This window comes from Amphiura filiformis, chromosome 11 (genome assembly GCF_039555335.1).
Source record: "Amphiura filiformis chromosome 11, Afil_fr2py, whole genome shotgun sequence".
Taxonomy (NCBI): Eukaryota; Metazoa; Echinodermata; class Ophiuroidea; order Amphilepidida; family Amphiuridae; genus Amphiura; species Amphiura filiformis.
Genome location: NC_092638.1, coordinates 13752204 through 13767723, shown reverse-complemented (window position 1 = coordinate 13767723; position 15520 = coordinate 13752204). Strand labels below are relative to the sequence as shown.

Below are 15520 nucleotides of genomic sequence, written 5' to 3'. Positions count from 1 at the left end.
TGAATAAACTTATGAAGAACATTTTTGAGTTTGTTGGGATGTATTATGTGACATGTTCTTGCCAAATATACCTGAAGTCATCTGGGCAGGTTTTGATGAAGGGACAATTTAAGCTTAAACATATCAAGAAAAACATGCGGAAAGTAGTCAACAATTTCATCAGTTCATCATAATGATAATATAACTAATCAATTTCCAAAAGCAAGTCTCATTCAAATAAGTCTCACTTCTTGAAAAATACACTTGAGGTATATTGGGCTATTTCATTTAAAATCCACACTACCCCTGTGGAAGATTTTGAAAATATCTCCCACAGGGGGAGCATGAATTTCAAATGGAATGAATACATTAGAAGCTCCATTTGAAACTCACCCTCCCTCAGTAAAAGATTCAGGTTGAATCTTTCTCAAAGGGTGTGTGAAATTCAAATGGAGCTGCTAATGTGTACACTCATACTCCCCATGTGGAATATATTTCCAAAATCTTCCACAGGGGTAGTGTGAATTTTAAATGGAATAGCCCACTATCATGACTATGCTGGAACAGGTCACATAATTATAAGCAAATACCTCTAGAGGCCTACCTTATTCGGTCCTACATGCCTTATTTTGGGCTGACCAGTAAATGGCATGGCTTGTTTACGTTTCATAGCATCACTCTCTTTATAATGAAGCAGCATATAAGTACAGAATTCATTCCAATCTACCATACCATCAGCTGATGTGTCCACCTAAAATCAAAGATCATATCATAAAAAATTAGCTCCCACATGTTATGTTATATATTCATAAGCATAATTGCATCATTTGCTCCCCTAGGTAATGTTGTCAATGATTGCATCATTGACAACATTACCTAGGGGAGCAAATGGAGATATGTCAGTGTTCCACTGAGCATGCTGAGCTTCCTTGATACAGTGGAAACTCATTAACACAAAGTTGTTTAATGAAGATGAGGTCTACAAGCAATTGCCTAGCAATGGAAGTCCCAAGATCAAAGCTTGTCAGCCATGAAAGATCATTTCTACCATTTACAGCCCAATTATGGAATTCTCTACCTGCCCAAATTCCAGCCATTAGATTGAGGGCCAGCTTCAGCAGGGAGGTTAATCACTTTCTGGGTGCTTGCTCATCAGCAGCTTCTAAATGATTTTTGTCTCTGCTGTTAATGCCCAGTTATGCCATGTCGTACAAAAAATTGGAAATAGACTTCTGTAGACTTATGGTCTAGAGAATATCTTCAATGGCATTCAGAGAATATCTTCAATGGCATTCAGAGAATATCTTCAATGGCATTCAGAGAATATCTTCAATGGCATTCAGAGAATATCTTCAATGGCATTCAGAGAATATCTTCAATGGCATTCAGCGATATGGTGCAATATGGTCATCACTTTGACATCATACCTTCCTGTAGCCAAAAGGGGGTGTAATAACCCCAACCCTGCAAAAATCTTGGCTACAGGGCTTAATCATATCTTATTCTATCTATAAGGGACTGTAATTTTTTTATATAGTCCGAAGTATTTTGGTGTGGGTTTGCATTAATTTGCCGTTTTAATTCTATATCCTAAAACTGGCCTAAAGGAAGATGCGCATCACAAATCTTGGTAAATTTTGTCCAGGTATTTTAGTGGGGGCAGTCAACATGGTCAATATCCCCTTTGGGACTCCACTATATTGGCTTTTAAGACAAAAGAAAGACAAAGACTTCTGACCTTTGCAAAGAGTGACTCCATCTGTGTATCCCAGGCATCTGTTTTCAGCATGCTTTGTACCATGTCTTTAAACTCCTTCAATGTGACGTTACCAGCCTCCCTCTTAACAACACGACCTGGAGTATAGAAACCATCCGGTGGCATGTCCTTGCTGGGCTCATGGATGTCAAACATACGCATGAGCTCTTTGAGATGGCGCAGCTTGATGTGGTCTTCAAATCGAGAAGTGACATCTTCAATATTTCTGTGTAAGATAGAGAAAGACATGAATGAAATTATAACAAATTGAATAAAGTTAGTACCTTGTAGCTGTATTACGCTATACCTGGATTGTCTACAGAAAATATTATTTTAGCCAATTCTTATCAATTTTCACACACAAACTTTTGTGTTTTTCATCATGCTTATCTAATTTCTCAACAGGGCAAACGTTGGGCAAAACAATTTGGTCAAACATGTGTCTAGTATAATGAGTGAAGAGTGCACACCAGTAAATACAAGTCTCCTATCCACCCTGGGAGGAAAAAATCAGTGTTTCAATCGAGGAAACGTGCAATAGACTAAATTAAATACATTAGAAAAGGCTTAAAACCTAACTATTAGGCCCTGATTCATATTTAATCCTCATTTAGGCCTGGGAAATAGATTGTCTGTGAAAAATGAGCAGGATCCGACTTTTTATGACGATTTGGCTAAACTTTCAAAATGTGTTACATTTCAGAAACACCAAGCTATTCGTAAGGTGGCGTAGGCTGCATGGGCTATAGGGTGATCTTGTCGGCATTTTTCTGGAAAAAAATGCTGGACTCCACATATAATTTCTACAATGGATGTCTTCATCTGACCTTCAGCTTGCAGAAAAGGTAAGTTTTGAAGAACTGAGTCGCTCTGGAGTCAAGAAAATGATGTTTTCCCGGACCCTGTTTGTACACAAAGTCAATGGGGCCTATTTACTGGTGTGCACCCTGAATGTTCTTAGTAGCTCTTAGTGATCCAGTAGTTTTTAAAAGAGTTTTGGAATTGCATAATACTGGAACTTACTTTTTGCAACTTTGCGATGTTGCGTCTGAAACCACCAGACTTCACCAGGCAACTCTCCTGCAGGACTGGAGCTGTCTATCACTTAACCAGTCCAGCGGGTCAGTTGCTTGATGAAGTCTGGTAGTTCCAGATGCAATGTCACAAAGTTGCTAAGTAAGTTCCAGTATTTGATTCAATTCCAAAACTCTGTCTAGTATATAATTGGGCTATTCCAGTTGAAATCCATACACCCTATGGAAGACATGACCTTAATCTCCCACACATGGTGTGTGAATTTCAAATTTGGTTACCTAAATGGGTGACTCCATTTGAAATCTACGACTGTGTGGGAGATTAAAGTCATGTCTTCCATAAGGGGTGAATAGCTTTCAACAGTGATAGCTCATTTGAGGGCTACCCCAGGAGTTAATGGGTGAACATGGATGTGCATGTGGATATCATGTTGAAAGGGAAGCTATATAGATGGACATTTTCAGGAAAAAAACAATTTAGATTTATGATGTATTAGCTGCTTCATGACACATAAAAATAAAGAACTTGTATGCACCACACTGTCTGATGCTTTTAAACTACGCAAAAAAAGTTTCTTTATGGTTAGGAAATTTATCCACTATTAAAATCTAGCGACCAATTTTGTACGTTTGCTAAGTAATCATGTGCGGGAGATTGTCCTGCGCATTTTGACACCTCAATCACTACCCTATGACACTCCTGAGAAAAGATGTGAATGTTTAAGTAACACGAAGTCGAAAAATGAAAATTGCAAAGAAGCCTATTCAATGGTTTTAGAGCTGATTCACTGATCCAAGACGGTTTCATTATTCCCGCCTTTTTAATTTTAATTGAAAAGCATTTTAATTGATGCATGTTGGATAATCCTTTGCTTATTGGGCAGATGAATGATCAAAGACAAAGGTGAGTGGGTACTAAGACATTTACGTTTTGAGAGATGGATTTGGAAAAGGGATTCAAAACAGGTCATGATTACCAGCTGCATTCCTGGAAGCAGAAGGAATTGAGACACTTGAGTGACCCTCCAGAAGCCCTGATCTTAACCCCTTGGAGAACCTTTGGGATCAGCACAAGAGACGAGTCAACAAGAAGATAAAGGCAGATACAACAGTGGTGGGATTGCGTCGCATCATTATCAACAAGTGGAACTGGGTTGAGCAAGGTAACATTCGACGCCGCGTGGCTGCTGTAAGGGAAGCCAACGGTGGACACACAAAGTATTGAAAGACTGGTAAAGAAAGAGATTAATCTCTAGTGAAGTTGGAAGCGGCAGTATGATGCCTGAAATGTGCTCAGCAATTAAACAAAAAATGTTATCTGCATGTTTGTTGTTTTTTGTGTTCTTTTATGCTGAAAACTTAAATAAACCTTTTTGCAATTTTCATTTTTCGACCTCGTGTTACTTAACCATTCATATCTTTTCTCAGGAGTGTCGTAGAGTAGTGATTGAGGTGTCAAAATGCGCAGGACGTACAAAATTAGTCGCTAGATTTTAATAGTGGGTAAATTTCCTAACCATAAAGAAACTTTTTTTGCGTAGTGTATGTTACGATGTTCTTGCTCTTGTACATAGCTTTTTTATCATTTTATTCAAATCAAATACATGCATAAATTTATAAGCTTTAACCGAATCAGGCAATAGAAACAGATTAGTTTGATCTTTGGATCAACCATCGATGCTTTGTCGATCCTTATTATTTATGAAATTAATTAATTGACTGTTATTAATTGTGATAACATATAAATATTTGCCTGTATTGATATTGACCAATATAAATTTACCATTAATTCTGATTAATTAGTTGTCAATACATTAATAACAAGCATCGCAGCAGCATCAAGGGTCGATCCAAAGATCAAACGAATTTGTGTCTGGTGCCTTACCATGAGACCTTATTCAACAGCTCTGATTAGTGGTATTTTGTTTTTGATCTGCTAATTCATGAGTTGATTAATGTATAAAAGAATACTCATGTGAAATCGATATCCAATTTACATTTGCAAGTCTCAATTATGTAGAGAGAAAATGAATCATGTTCGCTGCTTGTACTTTCTCATCTGCACCTGCAGTTTATACTAATATCTCCACACATTCTTATTCTGTGTGAGTTTCTATATCCCCAGGGCATTCTGAGATATAAAGGCAATAATATTAACAATAACAGAACAATAATCAATAAGTGTTGCTAATAATACCTTGATAAGCAGAAAGAAAGAGAGAGAGAGACAGGGGAGGGAGAAAAGAGGGGAGGGGAGAGAAAAAGATGATGAGAGGGAGAGAGATGAAGGAAATAGAGAGAGAGAGGGGGGTGGATAGATAGATAGGAAGAGAGGGGATGATTTCTCATGATCCTAAGCATATATTTTCTCCCATCATTTGTCTAACAAAGCTACCGTTAATGATCTACAAAAGCTAGCGGGAATCAATGCAGCAGTATCAAATACTATTTTCAAATGTTTAACTTTGATAAAAAATGTAAGTTTTCTACTACATTGTATATGATTAATGCATGAGTCAATCCCCCATCTTCTTGTGTGAAATAACATAATTTCAGTGAATATTCTGGATTTATCATATCACATCGGAGGGTAGAAATAGAGAGCTATCATAAAAAGATTAGGAAAATTTAGGATATTTTCAGTGCACAAATACTGTTGCTTTCATGTCCAAGTAAGCAACAGTTTGAGGTTTTAATACAGACTGAATTATCTTATGAAGATAGTATATTTTGCTGACCTTGTCCTTGTATAAGCAGGTGCATGGCCTGGGTTTCTACATGTAGTAAATGGGGTTTGACTTGAGGCACTATCTATGACACAAAAGCTAAGATGAACACAGTGTTCTGATGACAAGTTGAGAGACATGTATCTTTCTCCAATGACTCAATTCATTTCCAATGCTTCCTTTCTAATCAAATACATTGAAATTACTTATATCAGAGTGTAGTCAGGGGCAAGACTTCTCCCAGAGGGGGTGTAGCTGCCCATTTGTTAGGGTGGGGAAAGGGGGAGGGGCAAGACAAATTTAAGGGGGCAAACATTGATGCTAAAAAGTCCAAAAAAGCCTAATAAAAATCTTAAATATCGGGCGGCCACCATCCTATGGGGGGGCAAGACTTTTCACAGGAGGGGGCAGCTGCCCCCTTTGCTTTTCTATGCCACTGCACTGCCCACAGACAGTGCCACATTGACTACAGTCTTTTCAATTGCGAGCATGGTGAATTCGAACTGAAACAGGGGTGTGATTGGTGCTTTAAGAAAAAAAACCCAAGGCAATGAAATTGCGCAGTGGAGCGAGCGAAGCGAGCGGAGCTCTCGCCTGTTGCGGCCAGGGATCCAGGGGCCCGCTTAAGGGTCCCCTGTGGTGTCCAGGGGCAACGCCCGGTGGGGGTCGAGGGGCGAAGGCCCCCGAAGCCAGAGGGGTTTTACACACTTGAGCACCACTGGAGATGCAATTTCATGGGGTAAAATGCAAAAATGAGAAACTGTTAAAATACTTCACTTTATAGTATAAAAACATTTATTATCTGTGAATACTATACTTCCAGTATCATATCATTCACATACACATGAGAAATTGCATCACCATTTTTGCACAGTACAGTGTGTCTATAAATCATCCAGTCAGGGTTCTAAGGAATTTTCATTTTAAAATTGGAGATTTTCTCATATCCGAAACTGAAAATTCGAAATGTGACATCTCTGTTAAGCATTTAGCTCTTGGTCCAGGGCCACTCCAAAAGCGACAAAACAAAATTTTTTTTTTTTTTTTGAAATCCGAACTTTTTTAAATCCCAAAAATCCGGAAATCCGGAAAAATTACACCCCTGCTGAAATTTCTGACAAAACTGTGTGGAATGTGTGCCAGTCGAGGATAAAATGTCTAGCTACACTTGAGTACCTGTGTTTTTTATTTGCATCCTTTGTCAAGTGGTGTTTTTTGGTGACAGAAAGAAAGACAAAGAGTAAAAGAGAGAAAGATAAACAATTATTGGGAGAACAAAAATAGATAAAGAAACAGATAAAGGCCCTTCGCACTTGATTATTAGTTTCCTGTTAAAGATTTTGAAAAAGGGACTTTTAATTATTAATTATCAATTTTCTTTATTTAGTTTGAACTATTACAAGCAACTATTGACTCGTTTTGACTAGAGCGGGCATTTAATTATTTCACAACAATATTTGATTTTACAAATAAGTGAAGGTGGAGTTGTACTCTTTGTTCATTCATCATTATTGTTGATATTATTAAAGTCAGAAAATGGCAAGTAGAAGTAGTTGAATGTTATTTTAAAGGAGAAAATTAGAAATAAAAATAAAATAATTAATTATTTTGAGATTTTCAATTTTGGACGCGGGCGGTAAACAGGAAACTAATAATCAAGTGCGAAGGGTCTAATACAAAGTACAAAAAAAAAAAAATGAAGATGAAAGAGAGAAAATCAATCATGAAGACTAGTATAAAGGAAAAAGATAAAGTAACCAGGACAGGCAGAAGAAAGAAACTGAGAATGGAAGAAAAGAAATGAAAATTAACAAAGGGGTCTGGGGGTCTGGGCCCGACACCCTCAATAATTTTGGTGAGGGGGCCCAAGTACCCTAGAGCCCCCCCCCCAATAATCTGAGGTAAAATTCATAATTTTAGGATAAAATTCATAATTTTAAGGTAAAATACATAATTTTAGGATAAAATTCATAATTTTAAGGTAAAATTCATAATTTTAAGGTAAAATTCATAATTTTAGGTATAATTCAAAATGTAAGGTACAATTCATGTAAAAATGTATGCATTTCAAAAGATTCCGCGTGGCCCCTCCCGCACCCACCCCCTTTAGCGTTTCGCACCTCGGAGCGGACGAAAAACTTTGGGCCCCCCAATATTAAAAATCTTCCGGAGCCTATGGGATGTATTGATCAAATTAACTTCATGCAAAATTTCAGCCCAACCCGAACCCGAACCCGGGACCCGAACATCATGAAACATTTTATTTCTTAAAAGATTACAACAATTAGAAATAATACAAACTATTGTCCATTTTATTCTTACTCATCATTTGCAATCTCAGCTCTCATAGATTCCAAGAACGCATCAATAACAGCTCTTTCAAACCTCCGGGGTTTTGACATGGTACTCACAACCACTTCAAAATCCACCAGTGTAAAATTGTCAACTAACACTTGGTAATATCTTGAACGTCATGTCTCACAAAAATTCAAACACATCAGTTCCCAAATTCCACAAAATCCACCAGTGTAAAATTGTCAACTAACTCTTGGTAATATCTTGAATGACATGTCTAACAAAAATTCAAACACATCAGTTTATATTTTGTTACCAAATTGGAGACTTTCTATACAGGTTTATTGACTTGACTGAAGTCCATAGTTTTCAACCATTCTTTGAGTTATCAATGTCACTGCGGACACACAATACCCAGAAATTGTGAGTAATTGCAGATTATTCATTTGTAATGTTTTGCTTGTAATCATCTGGAAAATATCATTTGAAGATACAATACTGCAAAATCCTTGCAATACTTGGTGAACATAGCAAAGTAAGATCCAGCTATAAACTGCACAATTGAATTTTCATGGTTTTAGTATTCCTTCCTTCCACTACATGATGATCACGTTTAAACTAAAACTATCGCAAAACATAGTGAACAACCATCACTACCATGCAGCAAATTAAATTTGAGATGAAAACCCAAGCCAGCTCATGCAGCAAGGCCATGTAGAAAGACCATGGAGCAACATTATGGAGAAAGTCCATCCATACATTAAGACCAATGATAACTAGTACATTGCTACCAAATCACATCCTTTCAATGCTGAGCTGAGGCAGTGAAAACAATTAATAGTATTTCTCCTCTTAATTATTTTTAATTCACTTGTTATTATGACTGTTGGCCCTTTGATTTCAGATATATATTGCAACCATGCAATAGATAGCATTGATCAATCACGTCTAATTTAAGTCACATCCTGTGTTGCTAACTAAGTAATCTATTATGCTCTTTGTATTTAAGTGGGCGATCTTTTCCTTTACATCACCCTCACTATAGGGACTAAAATATTACTTTTGCATCAAGGTTTACCTTTTCATTAAGGCTAAACAGTAACCTAACACTTTGGAGTCAAGGTTTAATGTATTTGAAGGAGGGCTGGGCTTTGATAAATGAGGGAAATTATGGGGTAAAAAACACGGTTGAAACAACTTTTTGAACACATGTGAAAAAGGCTATTCTTCTAACAAGTCTCAAAATAATCGGAAATGCAAAAAACATACCTTCATAATATCAGCATAACTTCCATCACATGAAAACATGATTAGATGAGTGGAAAATGGCAAAGAATTTGTGAAATGAGGGAATTTTCTCAGAAAAATACAGCACGTTTTTCAAGAGCGTACATTAAGCTCTTGTGCTACAGGAACGTTTTGGAGCAGGCATCATTGGTTTGCAACCGGCTCTTTTACGTTAAAAATAGCAATGAAAATACATTTTGGTACAAAATAAAGCTTGTTCGATGAAACAAAGGTATGTGTGCATGGCTAAAAACATGTTTAACCATGATGCAAAAGTTTATTTTGATAAATTTGTAATTTTGACCTATTACAATGTATAGCTCGAGTGGTCTAAAAGAAAAGAGTGCTATTAAGTGAGTTTAATGATTAATTTTGATAATACTGAATTAATTGTGTGTTCATTGAGGTTTAATGAGAGTGAGGATTTTTATGTATTTCATTTATGACATTGAAAGGTTTGGGGGTGGGTGGGGTAAGTAGGGTGGTGATAGTGGTGATCGAGGTGGTCAGTGGGTGAGGTAGGGTGGGAGTGGTGGCAGAGGAGATGATGATGATGATGATGATGACAATGACAATGACAATGATGATGATGATAACACTGACGACAATGACAACAAAGACAAAGACAACAATGATAATGATGACTAGGTGATGACATGCGATAACCTCAACAATCTACACTTTATTATTATCTTGAATGCTGTTAGATTACAAATTGCCAACTAAAATGCTTGTTTTTTTTTTTTTTAAACAATGAGATGGTTATTTCAATTATTAAAAAAAAAACTACCATAAGCAACACTGTCTTGTGCTAATATTTTAATTCATTGAAAATAATCAATTATTTTTAAAATTGAGAACTCGATAATATAAAAAACTGTATCAACATTTTATTTTAATCAAAAATAATTCATTGTTTTAAGCAGACAGATTTTAAAGAAATATTTTCAACCGATACAAATGTAGGTGGTTTTAAAAATATTTGCATCTTTATAGATGCTTTCTTCTGTTAGACACATCTTTCTCCACTTAAAAATGCACCGCATTGTTTAATAGTGGGAGTCTATGCAACAATGGTGCTCAACCTACGGTCACACAATATTTGATACAAAAAAAAAAATCAATTAAAAAAAATGATAAAATAATCAAAATTGATTGTTCTTAATAATCACGCAAGCCTATGCCAACATTCTATATAAAACAAGGCACTCCTCTCACCTACTACCACATGACACACCTAAGCCATTGTTTCTCAATTTAAATCAATATTCATAAGATGCAACACCATGAAACACAAACCCAGTGCAATAAACATCTTGGCCTCTTAAATCTCCAATTACACTAGTACATTGGGCTACTCCAGAAAATATATGCCCACCCCATCCCACAGAAGAGTAAATTTTCAATAAAGAGATGTCTGGATTTCCAGGTTTGCTACCTGAAAATGACTGGAATTCCAGCTGCCAATGTTACTGGGAAAAGTGTGGAAATGCAATAAAATGTATAAAAAATCACAGAATTGTCCAAAATATGCCCCCCCCCAAAAAAAATTTAGGGGTTTTGATTGTGAACTATTTTTTGCTGGATTTTGTTTTGTATTTAGACACTTTGAAAGTCTGGATTTCAGTCCAGTAATCATAATTAACTGGTCAGAAATTGCGGAAATCTGAACTTCTCTATAGGTGGCATGCATCTGTTATTTTTCTGGAAAAGCACATTATAAGACCATGCACTAAATTAAACTGTTGTGGTATAGACTATAGTGCAACATATATAATTAGGCCCCACTTCCAAAATTGATCAAAAAAGAATTGGAACACCAACAAGCCCAAAACAAGTTTAGATAGCATTCCCTTTTTATAATGAACTATTCCATTTGAAATCTGTCTTAGCCCTGTAGAAGATTTTTAAGAAAAGTCTTCCACAGAGCATGCAGAGGGGTACTTTGTTTCAAGTGGAACTGGCTAGGATTAATTATTTTGAAACCTTTACTCCCCCTATATAATGGCTTTATTAATTTTTATGAACTATTCCATTTGAAATCTGTCTTACCCCTGTAGAAGATTTTAAAAAATCTTCCACAGAGAGGTATTTTGTTTCAAGTGGAACTGGCTAGGGTTAAATATTTTGAAAACATTCCCCCTGTATAATGGCTTTATTTATATCTACCACATCTGGAATTGAGTTTTTCAAATGGAAGTTACTCAAAAATTCTATTTGAAACCTATATTCCGGCCTCTGTGAAAGACTTTGCCAAAATCTTACACAGGGTGTGTGAATTTTAAATGGAATTGCCCAATATGGTAGATTTTATTCATAACTCACCTTCTCTCCATTACTGGTCCTATATATACATGTATCCCTCAGTAAACCATTCAAACTTCAATCCAGCCTATTACCACATTGGTTTAATCTTACACAGGGTGGGGTGTGGATGTCAAATAGGAATGGCCTAATATGGTAGATTTTAATCATAACCAGTGGCGGCACCAAGAATTTTCAGGGGGGCATGGGGAAAGTGAATTTCAGGGGGGGGGGAATCTGCAAATTTTGCACAAAATTGCTGCAAAAGTGGAAATTTACGTAATTTTGGGGATTTTGCCTCAAAAGTGGGGGAAAACTGGGGGGCAAGAAAAATATTTGGAGGGGGAAATGCCGCCTTGCCCCCCACCCCCGTAGCGTCGCCACTGATCATAACTCACCTTCTCTCCATTACTTGTCCTAATATATCCCTCAGTAAGACAAACTTAAATCCAGCCTATCACTTCCATGATTTAATTCACAGTCTCATTATGCATGGTATACTTGTGGTGTTTCTCTTCAACATAAATGTGGCTAAGTTTTGTCCACTGACAGCAGGAAGAAAATCTGGATGAAGAATCATACAAAAGGAAGCCTTAATTATTCCCGGGGGGGTACTCAAGTTTGGTTTTGGTAGGGACGTGCCACTGAGATTTTGGAAGTAGACCCATAAATATACCAATTTTTCAAGAAATTTGGACCCATTGATATACCAAAAGTCAAAATTTTCGGCCGAATTTACCCAAAATTGTATAAATTTTGAAAAAAGGACCCATTCATATACCAAAATAGGCTTTGAAAAAGGGGTCATTGATATACCAGAAGGCTGAAAATGCTACCCATGTTTATGCACGTCCCGTATGGTCATTTGTACTGAGTACCCCGGTAATTATTATACATGTAAAATACAAATACATAACAAACTTCATGCATCTAACAAGCAGTATTAAATCAGAGGCCACATGTCGCAATTTTGGCCCAGGAAAAATTACATTTGGCGCACAAGATTTTGCAATAAACGTATAAAGTCAATATGAAGAATTTTGAACCAATTTAGTTAAATATTGAAAAAGAATGCTTTGTTTAGAACACCAAATTTCCAGAGAGAGTAAACATATTGCTAAAAGGAATAATAATGTTTTCAAACTTGCAAACTTACACTTTATGTACATGAAGCTACACAACCGAACACTTTCAACATAGACTATGAGGTCCGCATCCTGCCCCTCCCCCCTCTGATACCAACTTGAAAAAGCAAAATTTATTATAGCAATACCAAATCCAATTCTTGTTTACTGACCTACTAAACAATGCAATGGTATATAACGGTAATCCTGATATGATAACCTCAGTTCTACAATACTTCTCCATGAACATCAAAGCACTTGTGCTGGTAGTGCATGTGGTATCTCATATTGGCCCATTTTTTAGTGTTCCCACATCCGTTCCCATGCTTCACTGATGGAATGAAACCCATCTGAGCTCTCATTGCCACCGGATTAAGTACATGTAATGAATGCCAAAACTGATCAAATGAACCAATGTGTAAATAAACTTTTATTTGTCATACAGTCTGTATTACAAGCATAAAGGTATTATAGAACCAATGTAAGTAATTTGAGCAGAGGAAACTATGGGAGTAATTGTCAATTTGCAAGTGATTAGACTAACATTAGTAACATTAATCTGAGCAAACTTCACTTACCTTAAAAACTAATTTATAAACACAGTAATATGACTTCCTTCTGACTTTTTACTTCCACAAATCACAATATGCATGTAAACTACATCTTTGTCTTGGCAACTCTGATTTTGTATGTTCCAGAAATACGTATATTTGTCAATCACAGAATCACTTACATGTACTTTTAAGTGTTCATCAAGCCCTATTCAAATTGGTTAGAAAATAGATACTTTGTGTGCCTATTTTCAGCTACTTAGAGATTTTATACACAAAATTTAATAAAGTTACAATGATCTCCTGAAACCTATTGTATCAATCATGACAAGTCCGTTGAGTGTTTGTGTGTAAGCATGGGGTGGGGGATATGTGTATGAGACAAAATTATGTTAAAAGCATACAAAGTTTTTGTGCACAGAAATAGAGATTTTTGGATATATATAATTACAAATTCACAATATTGAACAAACGATACAGAAGCTCAATAAGATGCTAAGAAAATTTGTGGGGGTAAACTGTCTAGAAACACTGTGAACAAATGCTCCTAAGAACTACTATATGTATCTGGTAGATTATTTGCCAGCCAATTGAGGCAAGGATACCCTCATCAGAACTTGTGTACATAAATAGTTTCTTCCACAAAGTTAAATACGAAAAATCCACAAACCCTGGGGTTATTAACTGGAGAATTGCAAGCAATTGACACAAGAAGTGTAATGTATTACTATCAATTAATTTGGTTGTATTTGGCTGGCTAATAGAAAACTAATAATGACACAAGATTGGTGTGTACTATTGGCTGATTACTTATTCATTGTGAGATTTGTGTACATTTTGTACATAAAGACCTGTCGCCAAATATCATCAACAACTTTTACATACAGACACTTTTACTAACTTAAATGAAATGACCAGACACTTTCAAAACAAGAGTCCGAAATGGTATGTCGATCATACTCCCCCCCTTGAATCCAACTTTCTGTAGTCTTCTGCTTTGGTGTTCTTAAGTCATGATTTATTACTAGTAATAGTGACTTATTACCGATAACAAGCACTTATGTCCGCCGTGTGAAGTAACACAGCTTTATTTGAGTTTTCATCACTTTCTTCTTTTAGAGCTAAATGTTATAATCCATGATCTTAAAAGAGGCATTTCGTGATCCATAGCCTCATTCCCCACTTTTTGCAAAAAATTTGTTATACCACCGGAAACCTCTGGCTACATGTTTGTGTGCAAAAAATCATGATTTCAGGCAGATTCATTCACTATCAAATATCATCAAATCTGTATTATTGATCTGAAAAAGAATGATATTTATATTGCAGCACAGTGGCCTAGAGAGCAATGTAATCATGCATAACTCACAAACACAAAATCAACCAGATTTTGGGAATAAACGTTTTTCATGGATATCCGTTCACACAGTTAAATATATTTAAAAAGAGGATACTAGAATAACATTGAAATGTACTCCTTTAAATCCTGGTATCTTCTTTCCTTCCATGTTTAATTTTCTAATTTTCTGTTTCTTTATCAACTTAATTGTTCATTGTGGGCTTTTTAATGTATTTTTGGTTTCTTTTTCTCCTTTCCTTCATCTTTTCTATTCATGAGTGAACAATAAAGCAAAACATTAAATTATCAGATCACTAATTTACCATTTCCATCTCAAAGATAGTATGCCCACCATATCCACAATGAACATAATACATTTTGTATGATATGAAGTACTGCCAGGTTTCAAAGAAGTATTTGTTTTTGTAATTGCAACTCTCAATAAATACTTAAAAACTTACCTCACAAGGCCCTGGGTAAACTTAATGTTTGCTTTTCTCCCTCCTCCTACATGTATGCTGATGGATAGATGCTGATGAGCACTGCAACTCTGTGTCAGTTTCATGGGTGTGTTTTGCTGCATGTTATGGGCCCTGCTGCATGGCGAGACATCATTATGCACTTTGGGATCAGAAAATGTATACTTTTTTTTTGCCTCCTTCTTGACCTAGACTTGGGCAGTAACATATTAAGTATAGCCATATTGTCATGTGGCAAGGGATGGCTTTGGAATTTGGGCCTCCTGGTAAAACCAGGACATTTTTAGCAATTTTGTACTTGCTAAAAGCTCAAGTCCCCAAAGCTCCTGGTAGCTCATCATCCTGCCAGTGAATCCATAAAACTAAACTGGTAACAATAACATTCATGAATTAAAATGTGTATGAAGAAGACTAGAAGATTGGCCCAATAGGCTGGTTTAAAGCACCAATAGGCTGGTTTAAGGCGATATAATACCCCGATTTTCATCAGTACCCCTCTGCTTTTTTTTCTTGCAAATTTATTAAGTACATATATATGTTTATCACCTCATGTCCTTAACTTTTAAAATATATCTACATATAAAGTGACTTTCAACCATTTTAGTAAGTCATTTTAACCCTATATATTTTTTGTTTACTGTAACCT

The 15520-nt window shown here is 36.1% G+C and overlaps 1 protein-coding gene across 1 annotated transcript in view; it reads right to left on the bottom strand.

Moving 5' to 3' along the window:
- Positions 1 to 15011, bottom strand: part of LOC140164380 (cilia- and flagella-associated protein 337-like) — an 82630-nt gene extending 67619 nt beyond the window's left edge. The window contains 4 exon segments of the mRNA XM_072187657.1: positions 584 to 730; positions 1718 to 1961; positions 11780 to 11945; positions 14857 to 15011. Of these exon segments, the coding sequence (XP_072043758.1) occupies positions 584 to 730; positions 1718 to 1961; positions 11780 to 11790 (402 nt within the window). The 5' untranslated portion in view covers positions 11791 to 11945; positions 14857 to 15011.
- Between the last annotated feature and the right edge of the window lie 509 nt (positions 15012 to 15520).